Raw genomic sequence first — 15403 nt, 5'->3', positions numbered from 1 at the left:
GCCAACTGAAATAGCTCTCAATGGCCAAAGCTAGAACAATGTGAACAAAATGTAGTACTAGATTATAACCCAGAGTATAAAATAGCCGAGTTCATACTGATATAAATGAATAGGGGATAAGAGACATCTATCCCTTGCAAAAGATTTCCAAATAATTTATATAGATACTCTACCTTCAAGAAGGCAGAGCTTAATTCAACCTACTCCTATAGGGTCAGCTGTGCATAGACTTCTTTCCAGTCTATAATAGAGGGCTGCAGGGTAGGGAAAGCAGCTTTACTCGGAGAAACCTGACAAATGCCATCCAGCCAGGTGATCAAGGTCAAAATTAACCGTGAGGAACGTTGACGCTATGTACCCTGATGTGACGTGACGAGACCAGCACTGTACCTGTGGTTCTCCTCCCCCAAAACTCCAAACACTCGTCTAATGAGAAAACATTAGGCAAATTCCAAGAGAGGGGCATCCTACAAAATACTTGATCAGTACTCCTTGAAACCGTCGAAATCATCAAAAGAAAAGCCTGAGAAACTGTCACAGCCAAGAAGAGCCAATTAATGGTTCAATTGTTACAAATGTATCATACTAATGTAAGATGTAATGGGGGAAACGAACGAAAGGTATATGGGAACTCTAATATCTTCTCAATTTTTCTGTAACACTAAAATCATTCTTATAGCATAAGGAATATAGTCACCAATACTGCGATAACTTTGTAAGGGGACAGATGGTTACTAGCCTTATCGTGGTGATCATTTCATGATGTACTTAAATGTCGAATCACTATGTTGTATATCTGAAATTAATAGTATCAACTATATTTCAATAAAAATAATTATTCCAAAATATATTTAATTTTTTTTAAGTCTACAGGTACACACAGTAACATAAATGTATAGAAAAAAGTGTAGAAACACACTAAACCGATAATATTTTTATGGTAATTTTCTCACCTGTACTGTGTAAGTTCTTATATGGAAGATATATATGTAATTACTATGATAATTTGGGATATATTGGGGGGACGGAAAAATGAAAACCAGTTTAGGCTCATCTCTTATCAGCAGAAAAATTTTATTCCTTTTAAGGACAAACCACATCCAAGGCCTTAGCTAACGACACAAACCAAAGTAGCCATTAAAGCATTAGATATTGAGGTATAAGACATACAATGAGGGGAATGCTTTGCCATCAGAGGGCGACACCAAACTTGCTCGATGGAGCTCTGCTAGTGCGTGGGCGAAGTTGAGGGTAAGTGCGTATCTGTGGAACCGAAGGAGAACAGCTGTGCTCTACAAGTACTGAAGCATTTAGACCACATAGGTAGGGATATACTTTCACGACGAAGGGAAGGGGGGAGAAAGCGAAGTGCCCCCCCCACGAGGCATTAGGCTGCCTTGCAGAGGGCCACGGCGGAGAAGCGGACCTCCCCTTGCTCACGCTCAGTGAATTCTCTGCAGACCTTGGCGGCGTCCTGAGGAGGAGGAATGTCATGAATTAAGGTCTAAACAGCAATAGCTCAAAATGAAAGCTTCAAGGGGAAAGTATTAGTAAGGTCTATTAATGCCCAAAGTTCACCCTGACCCACTTTAAACCTCCCAATAAACTTGAAAACCAGGGCTTAAGGCAAGAGGAAAAAAATCAGGTGATGAGGGCTTCCCTGGTGGCGCAGTGGTTGAGAGTCCGCCTGCCGATGCAGGGGACACGGGTTCATGCCCCGGTCTGGGAAGATCCTACATGCCGCGGAGCGGCTGGGCCCGTGAGCCATGGCTGCTGAGCCTGTGCGTCCGGAGCCTGTGCTCCGCAACGGGAGAGGCCACAACAGTGAGAGGCCCGTGTACCGCAAAAAAAAAAAAAAAAAAAAAATCAGGTGATAGGAAAGACAAGGACCCACATCACAAATCCAGCTCCAGAAGCCTTGATTCCTTTATTCTTTCTACCAAATGCTCTGTGCTTCTGCCACCTTGTACCTGGTTTTGACAAGAAAACTATACTCTTGGTGCTCTTTCCCTCAAATCCAAAGACAGAAAATTGATTTCTCTTCCATAAGGAAAAAGTTCTAACTCAGAAATTCCCAGAGTAAAGACAGATTTATTTCAAGTAAACATTTTACAAAACAAGCTTAAAGTTCAAATACCTGGTATTCCAAGTACAGATAAGTGATGGATTCCTACATATTTAGGGAATGACATGTGTTACTAATTCTAAGACCTAGATTACAAAGATTGGGAATAGAAAACTGACCCCAATGTTACTTGAGAAATTCTGGGGTTTAAATGCCTTGGGATCAGAATATCAATCACTGTTCAATTTGTAAAAAGTCCAGTGCAAAGAAAGCCCCACTAACAATGTTAAATACGAGACCTTCAAGAGGACAGTGGATATGCTATGACAGAGAACAGTCACAGAACATCAGCTCCCAAGGCCTAAAAATCACCAACCTGATAATGAGTTGTGGTCCTGAAAAAGCATCAACCCCACCCCGGTTTTGTTTCTGCTTTGGAACCACTTAGAAAAACTGAAAAGGATCTAGAGTAACATCTACATTTTATTCTATCAGAATTTTTAATATATTGATATCCCAGGCCTGCCTTCCCCAAAGCCACTTTCCTTTAGGACCCATGCTGTTGATTAATGTTAAGGGTGTGCCTGTAAAGACAACAGCCATCTCCTACATAGACAATAAGCAGTGACCTAATTCACTCAAGTTTAGGATACTTGGGTTAAGTTTATGGACTTTCTCACCAATTTAACAAGTTAATTCGGGATATAGTTTAGACAACCTAAAACATCTCTAACCATCTAGAACCAGCCTTACTTAGGATAAGAATTTCCACTAATTAAGATGCTATTTTCCACAGGGAGATCAGCTCGGTGCTTTGTGACCACCTAGAGGGGTGGGATAGGGAGGGTGGGAGGGAGGGAGACGCAAGAGGGAAGAGATACGGGAACATATGTATAACTGATTCACTCTGTTATAAAGCAGAAACTAACACACCATTGTAAAGCAATTATACTCCAATAAAGATGTAAAAAAAAAAAGATGCTATTTTCTAGTCAATTAATTTAAAATGTGATTCTGGTGTTTTTTTTTAAAAACAAAGTTTTACCTTCCCCACACCTCATAAATTCTACTCACATAACAGTTTTAAGTATCCTATGCAGAGCACATTTTATGGTACAGGCATACCTCATTTTATTTCACTTCACTTTATTGTGCTTTGCAGATACTGCATTTTTTTTTTTTTTTTTTTTTTGGCAAATTGAAGGTTTGTGGCAATCCTGCATGGAGCAAGTCTATCAGCATCACTTTTCCAGCAGCATTGGCTCACTTCATGTCTGTGTCACATTTTGGTAATTCTCATAATATTCCAAACTTTTCATTATTATTATATTTGTTATGGTGATCTGTGATCAGTGATCTTTGATGTTACTATTGCAAAAAGACTGACTCACTGAACACTCAGATGATGGTTAGCATTGTTTTAACAATATTTTAAATTAAGATATGTACATTGGTTTTTTATACATAATGCTATTGCACACTTAACAGACTACAGTATAGTGTAAACATAACTTTTATATGCAGTAGGAAGCAAAAAACTCAAAACTTCTCTTTATTGTGATATCTGCTTTACTGCAGTGGTCTGGAACTGAGCCCACAATGTGAGGTGTGCCTGTATTAGGACAGTGTTCGATAGGAGTTGGTATGTACCTAGGAAGCTTTATTAGATGGACCAGAATCTTTCCTCCAAATAGGTCATACCCAGAAATTCTGCCCCTGTTCTTATTCTCTCCCATAAGTGAATCCTGACTCTCATGCAAATCCCCATTCTGTTTCTTTAGGTCTAGTTCTCATTCCATATCACTATTCTCATTTACCCCTGGTATATCCAAGAATTAGCTCTGACTGATCTCAGGTGTATGTGACAGAAAGCTAGAGAAAGTGACCGTCCCTCCTAGGACTGCATAATTTGGTCCACTAGTACCTTGAGGTCATCAGGTCTACGATGTTCCAAGGACAGGTCTACTATAAAGGTAGTATTGTACAATGGCTAAGAGCATAGACTCTAGAGACAGACTGTCTAGATTTGAACCATGATTCTGTAGTTTGCCATTGACCTTGGGCATCACTTACCTCTGCACCTCCGTTTCCTCATCTGTAAAATGTAATACTAACTACCTCAGAGCATCATTAAAAGGAGTCCATAAAAGAGGTAACTAACTTAGAACAGCATCCAGCATGGAGTCAGCAAACTGCTGCCTGTGGGCCAAATCCAACCTGCTGCCTGTTTTTGTTAATAAAGTTTTAATGGAACACAGCCATACACATTCATTTAGACACTGCCTATGGGGCTGCTTTGGAGCCGTCACAGCAGAAATGAATACCTGCAACAGAGCCCATATGCTATACAAAGCCTAAAATATTTCCTGGCTCTTCACAGAAAAAGTTTGCCACCCCCCGTCTACACACAGGAAGCACGCAAAAAAGTTTAGCTGGTATTACAGCAAATGAAGTAATTATACCTTAACATCATTTTAAATTTCATCACAATTAAGCCATTTTCCTTTCTAACAACAAATTGACTAAACTCTAGAGATTCCTTTTTTAGAGGGCAGAGGACTAGTCTACCAACTCGTGTTCAGAATTAAGAGATTTCTGCCGTCACTTTTACCAGGACGGTTACACAGTGACCCTGGATCTTAAAGTTCTGGTCAGGCATGGTTTGAATTTGCTTCCTTTGACCTGTTAACAGTGGACCGACCGTGTGGGAAGAAAACAATCACAGAGGTAACTGCCTAACCAGAATCCATAGTATGCTACCGACAAGACTGACCCAAATCCAGCCGTCAGAGAGGGGTTAGGAAAGGCTTGGGTTGCTGTTCCATGAGTCTGAGTCATTGGCTATGATGTAATCTGACCAGAGGACAACAGTCACCTTAACCTCACAAGGAAATAAACAATGGCTTTCAGGCTAAATCTAACTGTGGGCTAAAGACAGCACGCAATACAGATCAGGCAGGGCTGCTCTAAAGGATGCCGTTTAAGACTATTTGCTATAAAATAAACCAAACAGAATGACTGAGATGATCTTTAAGCCCTAAAGACTGCTCTCATCCCAGATGACTGACGCTGCCTGTACCGAAAACGGTTTGCACTTTAGAATAGACAAACTGGCTAAAGAAATATGGGCCCTAGCGGAAATGGATTCCAAAGACTACCTGCAGCAGTGAGCCCTCTGAACTGGCGCCATGGTTCACCGGAAAAGGCATCCGTCCATCTGTAACGAAAAAGCCAGGCATGTCAATTTTCTCTGCACGTTTTCTGTCTACTGTGCTTGTCCAGCTTAAAGGCAAGTTTTAGATTCTTCCAAATACCACTGCCACTCCCACAAAGGTTAGGCTGGTTATGAAGCAACAGGCTGGAAATGAGGTTCAAGTGTTCCTAGATATCCACCCCAGGCAATTCTAGTCTAAAGCACCAAGACCACAAGACCACACCAGGCCAGACTAGCTACCCTACTAGGAGGTCTTGTGCCCATCTCTTGGGAAGGACCACAAAGCAAGTCAGCGGTCTATGAGGTACACGGAAGGTGGAGGGAAGAAAAAGGATCCTTGAGATTTCATTTGCCCCTCAATGACTACTGAGCGGCCCCAAGTTTTCTTTGCCCTTGCTTGCCATAGGTAGTATCTTGGCTTGAGATGACACAGCTGCAAGTCTTCCTCCATTAAAAGGAGATGACTCTTCTTAATACAGAGATGGACATGTCTGAATTCTTTTTACACAAACCAGGTTGTGTTTAGGCATTTACCTCCTTCCAAAAGTATTCCTTGCCTGGAAAGATGGCGGTGGAGACCTTATACTGGTGATGCTATTATAGTGGAAGGTGGAAGGAGAAAATCTGAACGTGTATACTTTGAACTGGCTGATCAGTTCTCTTTACTGGTTTGTGACTAAAGCCATTCATCCCGCAGGCCAGGTTCCTGAGGGAGGTGCTCTGGGTATGATAAAGGGTTAAGTGCCCCCTTGAGAACACCTCGGTGTTCTGGCTTCATAAACAGATATACTAAGTGCCGCCATAAAGTCACACACCAGTCCTGTGAGAGGAATTATGTCTGAGAGAATGCATGCATCTATATTAGATTCCAAAACTGGAGTGAAACGTACCAAGTTCATAGAGGTGGCCATCCACGTTGTTGAACAGAATAAAATGAAAGTTCACTTTGTCATCTACCTGCAGAGTCAAGATATTTTTTCGAAAATGAGTTTTTATTGTATTATGAACTGCGTTTAAAAATAAAGCTGGAAGAAAAGATATAAATGACATAACATTGTGTAAGTTTAAGGTCTACAACCTGTTGATTTGATACACATATTTTGCAATATGATTATTTTATAAGCAGAACTTAATGTGTTAAAAATAAATTCTCTAAATAAATGTGCTTGAACCAACCTGCCTACATATTAAATGATTATAGCGAATATTTATTTCTTAGGTACTATTCTAAGACCATTAAAGTAGATATACTGTAACTCTCAGAACTCTTAACACTTGCTTTTTACTGAGGAGGAAATTAAGGCTTAGGGAGGATAAGTACTTCACCCAAGGTCAAGACTAGAATGTGACAGAGTCAACTGCAGTTATACAGACACTATCACTGACTTCAATCTAATCAACAGTTGACTTGAAGGCTGTGTTCAGATTAATGGTACATTTAAGTCATCTAGAAACTTTTAGTCCTTGTTGGTCCAGCTTGCTCTCCAATAGACTGTGAGAAGAGTATGTGAAATGTTCAGTTATTAAGATGGGTGCTACTCAATTAGACCCATTTGGATCTATATAAAACACTACCAGCCTGAATTTACTCAAGACTGTGTCAACTGCCAATCAGATATTTTGAAGAGCCATTTCTATGAGCAGGTCTGGTCAAGGCATTATTCTGGTAGAATTTTCTGGCATTCATCAGCCTTGGGTGGAAACATGTGCTGTGTTCCAGTAAGAAGTTCTTGCACATATTTCTGGGGAAACATGGGTGACACCTGGACAGCCTGGCTCTAAGTTGTATTTACCCGACACTGGCCTTCCTGTGCCACGGCATCATGGGCTGCCTGGATGGCCTGCAGAAAACAGAGAATAGTTAGCACGAAAACCTCCAGAGTTATTGAAAATCGATGCTCTAGAAGTTCTCTTCCTACCTCATTCTTTTCAAAGCATTTTGCTCTGTCTTCAGGGGACAACTTCTCTGTTTCAGAAAGAAACTGTTTCAGAACTGACCCATCCTCTTTAAAAAAAAAAAAAAAAGAAAGAAAAAAGAAAAAAAAGCATATGTTAGTACCGGTCTAATGCAAATGGTTGCAATTTATTGCTGACTTAAGCCACTGCAATAGTCTGTCACGTTTGGAAACCTGACTTTTTACCATGGCCTCTGAGGATGTGGATGAGCGAGGTGCCTCTTCCCCAGCCTCTTTTTCCAACCACTTCCCTCTCACTGCATTCAAGCCAGAGAACTCTCAGTTCCTCCAGCATGCCAAGCTCTTCCTCACATCCTCCCTGTCCCCTGACCCCTCCCCACCTTCCACCTCACCCTCACCTCTCAGATCTCCTACCACCTGTTACAGCACTGATCCACTGGTAACATGTATTTGTGAGACTTTCAGTGCCATAAAGGCAGGAGCTGTCTTGTCTATTGCTCTTATCTACAGCACTTAGCAATGCACAATTAATGTTTATTGCATACATGATGTAACAATAACATTCTAATCTATCAATATCAACAGTTCTCAAACCAAGACTTTTATTTCAGGGTAGAAAATGCAATCTTAGTAATATGGTTACCCAGAAAGACTTCAACCTACAGATCTTAAATAGAAATACAAAGACCCTAACAGTCTGGCCTAGAGACAGCTAACTAGCTGATGGTTGGCATAAGCATTTTGTCATTGCTCAGTGTGGATGAGTCTACGCAAGAGCAACTTGTATTTCAAAAGACCTCAATCTGAACTTTCAGCTCTAAACTTAAAACAAATGTGTTAAATGGGGACCACTGAAAATCTGGAAATTATAGGAATCCTCTCAACTTTATGAGGAGGGCTGTGACTCAGATTAAGCCGTGACCATGACCATGACCATGTTTATGGAAGAGTTACAGTATCTGTGACCTCAGGAACACAGTATTCTAAAAGAAATGACACTTACTGCAGAAGAAATAAAAAGGATCAAACTACGACTTTTTAATGACTCACTCAAGTCAATATTTGAAAAAAGCAACTTCTAGAAGATCTGGACCTTTGTGGCCAGATGAGCCTTTTTTTTTTTAAATTTCAGAAGTATACCAGGAGTAGAATCTTGGCCATAATTCCCTTGTTTAAATTTTAAAAAAAAAAGTATTTGACCTGCTACAAGCAACAGCATGGACTGTTAGTTGAACTTATTCAATTCTCAGCCACCCCCATCCATTGTCTAAATCAGGAGTTGGCCGACTACTGCCACCTAATAAAGTTTTATTGGAACACAGCCACATCCACTGCTCTACATCTTGTCTATGGCTGCTCTTGAACTACAAGGGCAGAGATTATATGGCCCTCAAAGCCTACAAGATTTACTCTCTGGCCTTTTAAGAAAGTTTGCTGACCCTTGGCCAAAATCATACACAATGCCGTGTATTTTAACATATTTCTATGCTGTTACTTGCACTTCTGACAACTTAAGGGCTGAGACTCATCTCTTCTCTATCCTCCATGGCATCCACTGGAGGTGAGCTAAAACTCCTGACCAAGCTTTGTTCACAGATGGATCTCTCAAGGTGCCAGCCTGCGGCTAGGCCTCCCTGCAGGACCTCGCGCTGTGTCCTGCTGCTTTAGGCTGTTTTGGTTCTCCTGTTGCTTATGAGACACAGCACCATTAAAGAAAGGTCGTGAAGGCTGGCATTTTATGCCTTAACAGCATCTCTAATTCTTTAGAATTGTCAAGACCAGCAGGAGGATCTGCACAGAGCCCAGGCGGGGAGGCAAGTACAAAACTGCACTGTCACCTGCCCCGCCTCTCCAGGCAGAGGAAACCACGCTATACTTCTTGGATGCGCGTCCCTTCCTCAAAAGGGAGGAACGATGAGAATTCACCCACTGATTCTATCTGCATAAGTAGATTTTCAAAAAAATCTAAGGCAATGGCTTTGCCAAACAGAGGCCTGGGGGTGTTGGAAGGGAGCATTACAGTTAATGAAAGGTCAACCAGAGGATGACTGGCCTCAAAACCCACTCACCGAACTCCAGTTTGTCCTGATTATTGGCCACTGCATGAATGAGTCCAATGGTTCCACAGGAGTTGCCAATGGTCTGCTTCATGAAGTACACCTTAGGACTTACTTCTTGTCCCTTCAGCTCTTCAATCTGTTTTTTCCTGAAGTTCTCATGCTGTGAGTGCAAAAAAACACTTTTACATCTCAAAATGAAAATGCAAAGAACAGACAGCAGCACAGCGGGTTCCACCACCTAAATGGAAACAGAGTGGGAAATGTGACCAGGAGCCTTGGATCTAGGTGCTGGCTGGTGCCCAGAGAATAGCCCGTCTGCCACCCACGCCCACGCCAGCCCGTGGGGTTCTGACACTCCACCCTGATGCTGCAGTGCAGTAGCGGCCTTGGATATTGCCCAAGACTTTGTCTAGACACCACTGCAACCTTTTAGCTTGAAATGGATGGCGTGCTGAAGTCAGAAAAACAGACAAGTTCGTTATTTTCTTCCTTTAACACTAACGACTTTCACACAGGCATTCCAGTCAAGCGCTGGGCAGCTGAATGCCCAAGAACACCAGCTAGTTTATACCTCACTATTCTTTGAAGTTCTATTTCTATTCTGCCCAAATATATGTCTCTTCAAAAACAAAACAATACAAAACTTAACTAAAGAAAGGAGCAATTTAAAGAAATTAACTATTCCCTCATCCTTTTTTAGGAAGGAAAGACAACTGGTCTGGGGTGTTGGACTGTGATTTCACAAAACTTTCTCATCCTATAAGAGGAAGATGTAACTCTTGTTTGTCCTTGACAACTATACAATTTGAGGAGACTAGTTTCCTCAAAGCATTATCTCTTTGTACAGTAATATAGTGGGCTTGTCTGGCCCTTTCACTAATAAGTTCTAAAGACCTTAAAGGTATGACTGCTCAGTTAAAAGCAGGGTGCTGATGCTATAGAAACACTAATTTCTTACTACTGGTATAAACCATACGGAACCCGAGAAGCACATGTATTTCTAGTTCTAGCAGCCTTGCATTACTGTACACAGAACTGAAGTAAGCCTTGTCTGTGGTACCATCAGAGGAATAAGCTCTCTTGTCCCACAAGATCAACTTAAACTCCAACTCGTAGGAAGTTCTAGCATCATGTATCTACCTACTGGATCCTTGAATTGAGCTACTCATTGACCGTTAAGGATTTTCACTTTTCTAAAAAGATTTAATTTTTTTGTAATGGGATAGCGTCATCCTTTAGGGTTGTTTCAGCTCTTGCATGCAGACATTTCTGTAAGTATTTCATGATCCCTTAAAATGTGTTAGAAGTAGTCCATTTAGGATTTCATAATATTCTTAGACAAAATTAGATGCTTTCTAAATTAACATTAACTTGTTTGGAAGTCAACCTATAAACCTCGACTTTTCTTTGAATTTGCTTCAGTATTTAGCCCAATAGGTGTTTTGTGCCACGTAACAGGCATTCAGTAAATCTGATAGACAGAACTGGAGCGAAAAGACATAGTATCGAACTCTTTCAAACATAGAACGTCCTACCCAGAATGTTCTACTAACCAAGATCTGCTTGATCCAGCAAAATGAGAGCAGTGGGCTTTTGCAAGACAAACGCGCTGCACCACTGCCTCCCCAAGGCCTTGCCTTTGAGCGCTGCTGCTCAAAAACCTCCGAGTCATCATGGTTCCTCTAATAAGAAACCTCTGGGAGAGGCTCAAATGAGAGAGAGAACATTGCACTTGATTTGATCAATAGGGAAGCTAATTTGACTTGCAATTATTTGGGAACTCCATTTTCGCCTAAGTAAAGGCTTTGGCAATAACAAACGTGTCAGTGGGACTATCCTAATAGCTTTAATAAGTGTTTTTAACCCACAATACTTAGCCCATTTACTAGGAGGAATGCCTGGAACTTCCCATAGGGCTTAGTTTATGCTGAGGATGCTTCTAGAACCCCCGGCATTAGGATGGTGCTTCAGTTTAGCTCACTCTGTTTGAAACGATGCCGTATATACTAATGCCCCAAGTTTCACTAAAGCAAAATTCAACCACTCCTCAATCAGGGGTCGAGTGGCAGCAATAGGAGATAGACAAAACCATGCTAATTAGTGGGATTCCACACATCCAAGACAACAATTACCCCAGCTACCTTTTTATATCTGATGCTCAGCCTTTGAGGTACATATATACTTGCACACTTGCAGGCAGAAGACCATCTAAAGGGAAATGAAAAAGCATTCCCAAGACTGGTCTAATGCCCACCTATTCACTTAACTACAAGGTCAGAGAGGAAAGAGGTTGAGAGGTAGAAGGAGGTTCTCACACAGGAACCACACACAAATGATTAAGCTTTAGAAAAACACATTGGAGAAACTAAAGACCAAGTGTGTACGTTGTAGGGAGTGGAGGGTTGGGAAGAAAGCCCTGAACCCACTGAAGACCCAGGCAGCAGAGGTGGAAGATTAAAGAACCTATTGTTTTCTTGTGGTTTAGGCAAGCCCATCCCCCTCCATTTTACAGCAAGGTGGGAGTCTGAGAACCAAACAATAAAACGACACGTCAGAGGCGTTAAAGGAGAACCACCAGCCAGCCATTCCTTGGCTCAAACTGCCAAAAAGCCTAGGTTCAAACTGCACTCATGAGTAGGGTGAACTGTCTTCCTGGATAACTGGGATGATGGAACTGAGATACTGCTTGTCCTCCAAATTCAAGGCAATACTGGATGGATGAACGACCAGGCAATAAACTCTGTTACAACAGAAGCCCAGTGAGTAGGTACCATGAAAGTGCGAGTTCCTCCCTCCATCCGCCACAAGGAAGGGGCAGTGTGCCAGCTCTGGGCGCCCAAGCCAGGACGGGAGGAGAGCCTGCACCGTCCTCGACGCCTCACTCCGGTCTAGGGGCAGCGCGCGCAGCGCCTGCGCACCCCGGGCCCCACGCCCTACCTGGGCCGTGAGAGGAAAGAGCAGCAGCAGGGCGCAGGCAGGCGCCGGCACCGAGCCCAGAGACTCCTCTTCCAGTCCCAGCACGTCCTCGAAGCGCCACTGGCCCGCAACCCCCAGCCGGGCCAGCACCTGCGGGGAAAAAACATGGCGGCCAGGCGCGTGGCGGGCACCTACCGGGAAGCGGGGGAGGCGGGGCGGGCTCTGCATCCTCGCACCTCTCCCCGGGCCTGGGAGGAGCCCGGCCCCGCCCCGCCCCCCACCCAGGCCGAGCGCAATGACACAGCACAAAGCGCGGCCCACACGTGGCTCCCGCGACGCCCGGGGCTAGCATTTGGGCGTAGCCTCCTCCATCCCACCTCTGACCGGTTTCACAGTCACCGCCGCCCCCGAGGCAGGGGCAGAGTGAGGGCACCCCGGCCGTGCCCCATCCCCGCCGCCTCCGGAGCGCGCAGGGCGCCGCTCGGTCCCTGAGAAACAGCCGGAGCCGGTGGGCGCCTCCGCCTCAGTGCTCCCGGGGGAGGGAGACAGAGGCAGCCCGAGACGTCACTCACTTTGTTCAGCATCTGGAGGGCAAATGCAAAGAAAAAAAAAATGCAAAGATAAAAGCAGTCATTGATACCGCTAGCTGGTGAGGGCTGACCCTCGGCCCCGCGCTCCCCGAGTAAAACTACACCTGATGCTCACCTCCGGGTTAATCTCCATCGGCTTCAGCTGCATCTTCGCGAACAACGGCAAGAAGCACAACCCAGAGAAGAGGCAAAACAGAGAGCGGAGACGCCCAGGCTGCAGCTATAAAGCACCGGCCTGACGCACTTTGGATGCCTGCGCAGGGGGAGCAGAGGCAAAACCAAGCGAAGAGAAACGGTCAGTCGCAGCCAAATGGGCACGAACCCCCCCCCTTGCGCAGCGCGGAGTGGTACGGCCAAGACCCCAAACCTTGCAGTCTCACTTGCTGGTGAGATAATCTGGTGGTTGTGGAGATGGGTTTTGTTGGTGGTTGTTCCTTGAGCGTATGGAGCAGTCCTTTTGATGGAGTCTGATTTTTTGTGAAGTTTCTGGAAACCCACACTTAAGACCATCCCAGTTACCTGAAAGCTTAGAGTCTCTGAAGCACTGAGAAAAAGCCCAAATTCAACAGGTATATATTTAATATGAATATAAATCTAGCAGCAGTTTGCATTTGACCTTAGATAATTCATCCTCCATGTTAAAGCAAACCAGCACCGAGGTTCGTTTTTAACTGACTGCCTAGAATAAAACATAGTCTGTAATATAGCACATATTGCATTAGTGATGCTGATGTAATGTGACTCCCAGGGAAGAATTGGTTGGTCTTGGGGAAGCGGTAGAGACCTGGGGGATGTGGCTGTAATACGACACACAGAGAAGGCAGGCTGTCGGAGACTTTAGGAAACATATCCAGGGAAAAAGACAGGTATAATTTCAAGATGAGAGGCTGTAAAAGGAAACGCACTTTTTTCAAGGAATGGGAGGCTTTGAAAAATAAAACATTAAGTTCACAATAGAATACTCCCAGTGAAGAAAAAAGGTAATGGCAACTTTAAAAACCACTGTTCTCTAATGATCTCAGGTGGGGTTTGGGTTTTTTCCTACCAGCATATTCAAAAGATGGAGACAAATAGCATATGCCTAAGAATGAATAAAAAGTGGAACAAAATCTGTAAGAATAGTGCAGGAAAACAAAACCTCAGAATGAAGTGGGGCTTGCTGAATCCTAAGAAAAGAAGAAGGTTGGGTATTTTTTCACTTATGCTCAGAACAAGATAATGATGATGGTGAAAGAATAGACTTACTGTTTAGGGGATCCAAGGTTAAAAGATGACATAGAGAAGGGAGGGGATCTGCTGTTTTTGAGTTATTACCTCTACTGTGGATCAGATCTTTTGCATGTCATCTCACAACCCTTAGAGAAGCCAATGAAGAAACTCTTCGTAGTGCAGTTTTACAGCTCAGAATCTGTGGCTTAGAGAGGTTAATTTGCTTTAAGATCACAACTGAAAAGTAAAACTGAGAAGCAAACCCTAGTAAATTGGGCTCAAGGAGCCCATTCTCTATCCAAAATTCCACTACATTCCACTTCTATTTTCTTCCCATTTTTACCATCAGAAAAATGACCTTCACACAGAACATGAGAGAGGAAAAGACATTAGTAAGGAGAACTTAATGGATGAATTTTGTGGTATGTAAATTATGCCTCACTAAAGTTATTTCTTTAAAAATAGAGGACTTGGGCTTCCCTGGTGGCGCAGTGGTTGAGAATCTGCCTGCTAATGCAGGGGACACGGGTTCGAGCCCTGGTCTGGGAAGATCCCACATGCCGCGGAGCAACTAGGCCCGTGAGCCACAGCTACTGAGCCTGCGCATTTGGAGCCTGTGCTCTGCAAAAAGAGGCCGCGATAGGGAGAAGCCGGCGCACCGCGATGAAGAGTGGCCCCGGCGTGCCGCAACTAGAGAAAGCCCTTGCACGGAAACAAAGACCCAACACAGCCAAAAAATAAATTAACTAATTAAAAAAAAAATCCAAAGCATCGCTCTCTGAAAAAAAAAAAAAATAGAAGACTTGAAAGTCTTGACAAGTGAATAGTAGTACAAGAATACCTGGCTATGTTGAATGAGTTCTTGCCTTTAAGACTGAGACAAATTACATCCTAATTTACTTCATTTTTTCAATAAGTACCGATTAAGCACCTACTGTGTAATGGGGATACAAAGGTGAACAAAGTAACTTCTGTCATTGAGCTCTTATCAGTAATAAGAGTGGTGTGAGAGGGAGTAGAGTTCGGGAACGCTTAGCGTAGGGAATCGGAAGGACTTCCTGAAGGAAGTGACATTTAATATAAGGCCTGATGGACCTGTAGAAGTTAGCAGTTTACAGTTATTGCCAAAATAAATAGTAAAAGAAATAATTATAACTAACATAACATTGTAGATCAACTATACTTCAATAAAATTTTTTAAAAAGAAGTAATGAGGGACTTCCCTGGTGGCACAGTGGTTAGGAATCCACCTGCCAATGTAGGGGACACAGGTTCCAGCCCTGGTCTGGGAAGATCCCACATGCCACGGAGCAACTAAGCCCATGCGCCACAACTACAGCACCTGCACTCTAGAGCCCATGAGACACAACTACTGAGCCCACATGCCACAACTACTGAAGCCTGCATGCCTAGAGCCCATGCTCCGCAACAAG

At 43.3% G+C, this 15403-nt stretch overlaps 1 protein-coding gene across 2 annotated transcripts; it reads right to left on the bottom strand.

Annotated features, from left to right (window-relative positions):
• Window positions 1-1189: 1189 nt before the first annotated feature.
• Window positions 1190-12909, bottom strand: UCHL1 (ubiquitin C-terminal hydrolase L1; the record flags this gene model as incomplete). Of its 2 annotated transcripts, XM_082838606.1 has the most annotated exons (9): window positions 1190-1474; window positions 5224-5282; window positions 6170-6236; window positions 7073-7120; window positions 7199-7284; window positions 9265-9415; window positions 12193-12321; window positions 12744-12755; window positions 12877-12909. In XM_082838606.1, 9 exons carry the CDS (start codon window positions 12907-12909, stop codon window positions 1388-1390), a joined length of 672 nt encoding a protein of 223 aa, XP_082694732.1. In that variant the 3' UTR covers window positions 1190-1387. The 2 variants fall into 2 exon arrangements, with proteins under 2 accessions (XP_082694732.1, XP_082694731.1); XM_082838605.1 differs by lacking the exons at window positions 12744-12755; window positions 12877-12909 and having other exon boundaries at window positions 12193-12399.
• Between the last annotated feature and the right edge of the window lie 2494 nt (window positions 12910-15403).

The sequence above is a fragment of the Leucopleurus acutus genome (assembly GCF_964270905.1).
Source record: "Leucopleurus acutus genome assembly, chromosome: 4".
In the NCBI taxonomy this organism is placed as follows: domain Eukaryota; kingdom Metazoa; phylum Chordata; class Mammalia; order Artiodactyla; family Delphinidae; genus Leucopleurus; species Leucopleurus acutus.
The sequence above is the reverse complement of the archived record's forward strand: the minus strand, read 5'-3'. Positions and strand labels throughout refer to the sequence as shown.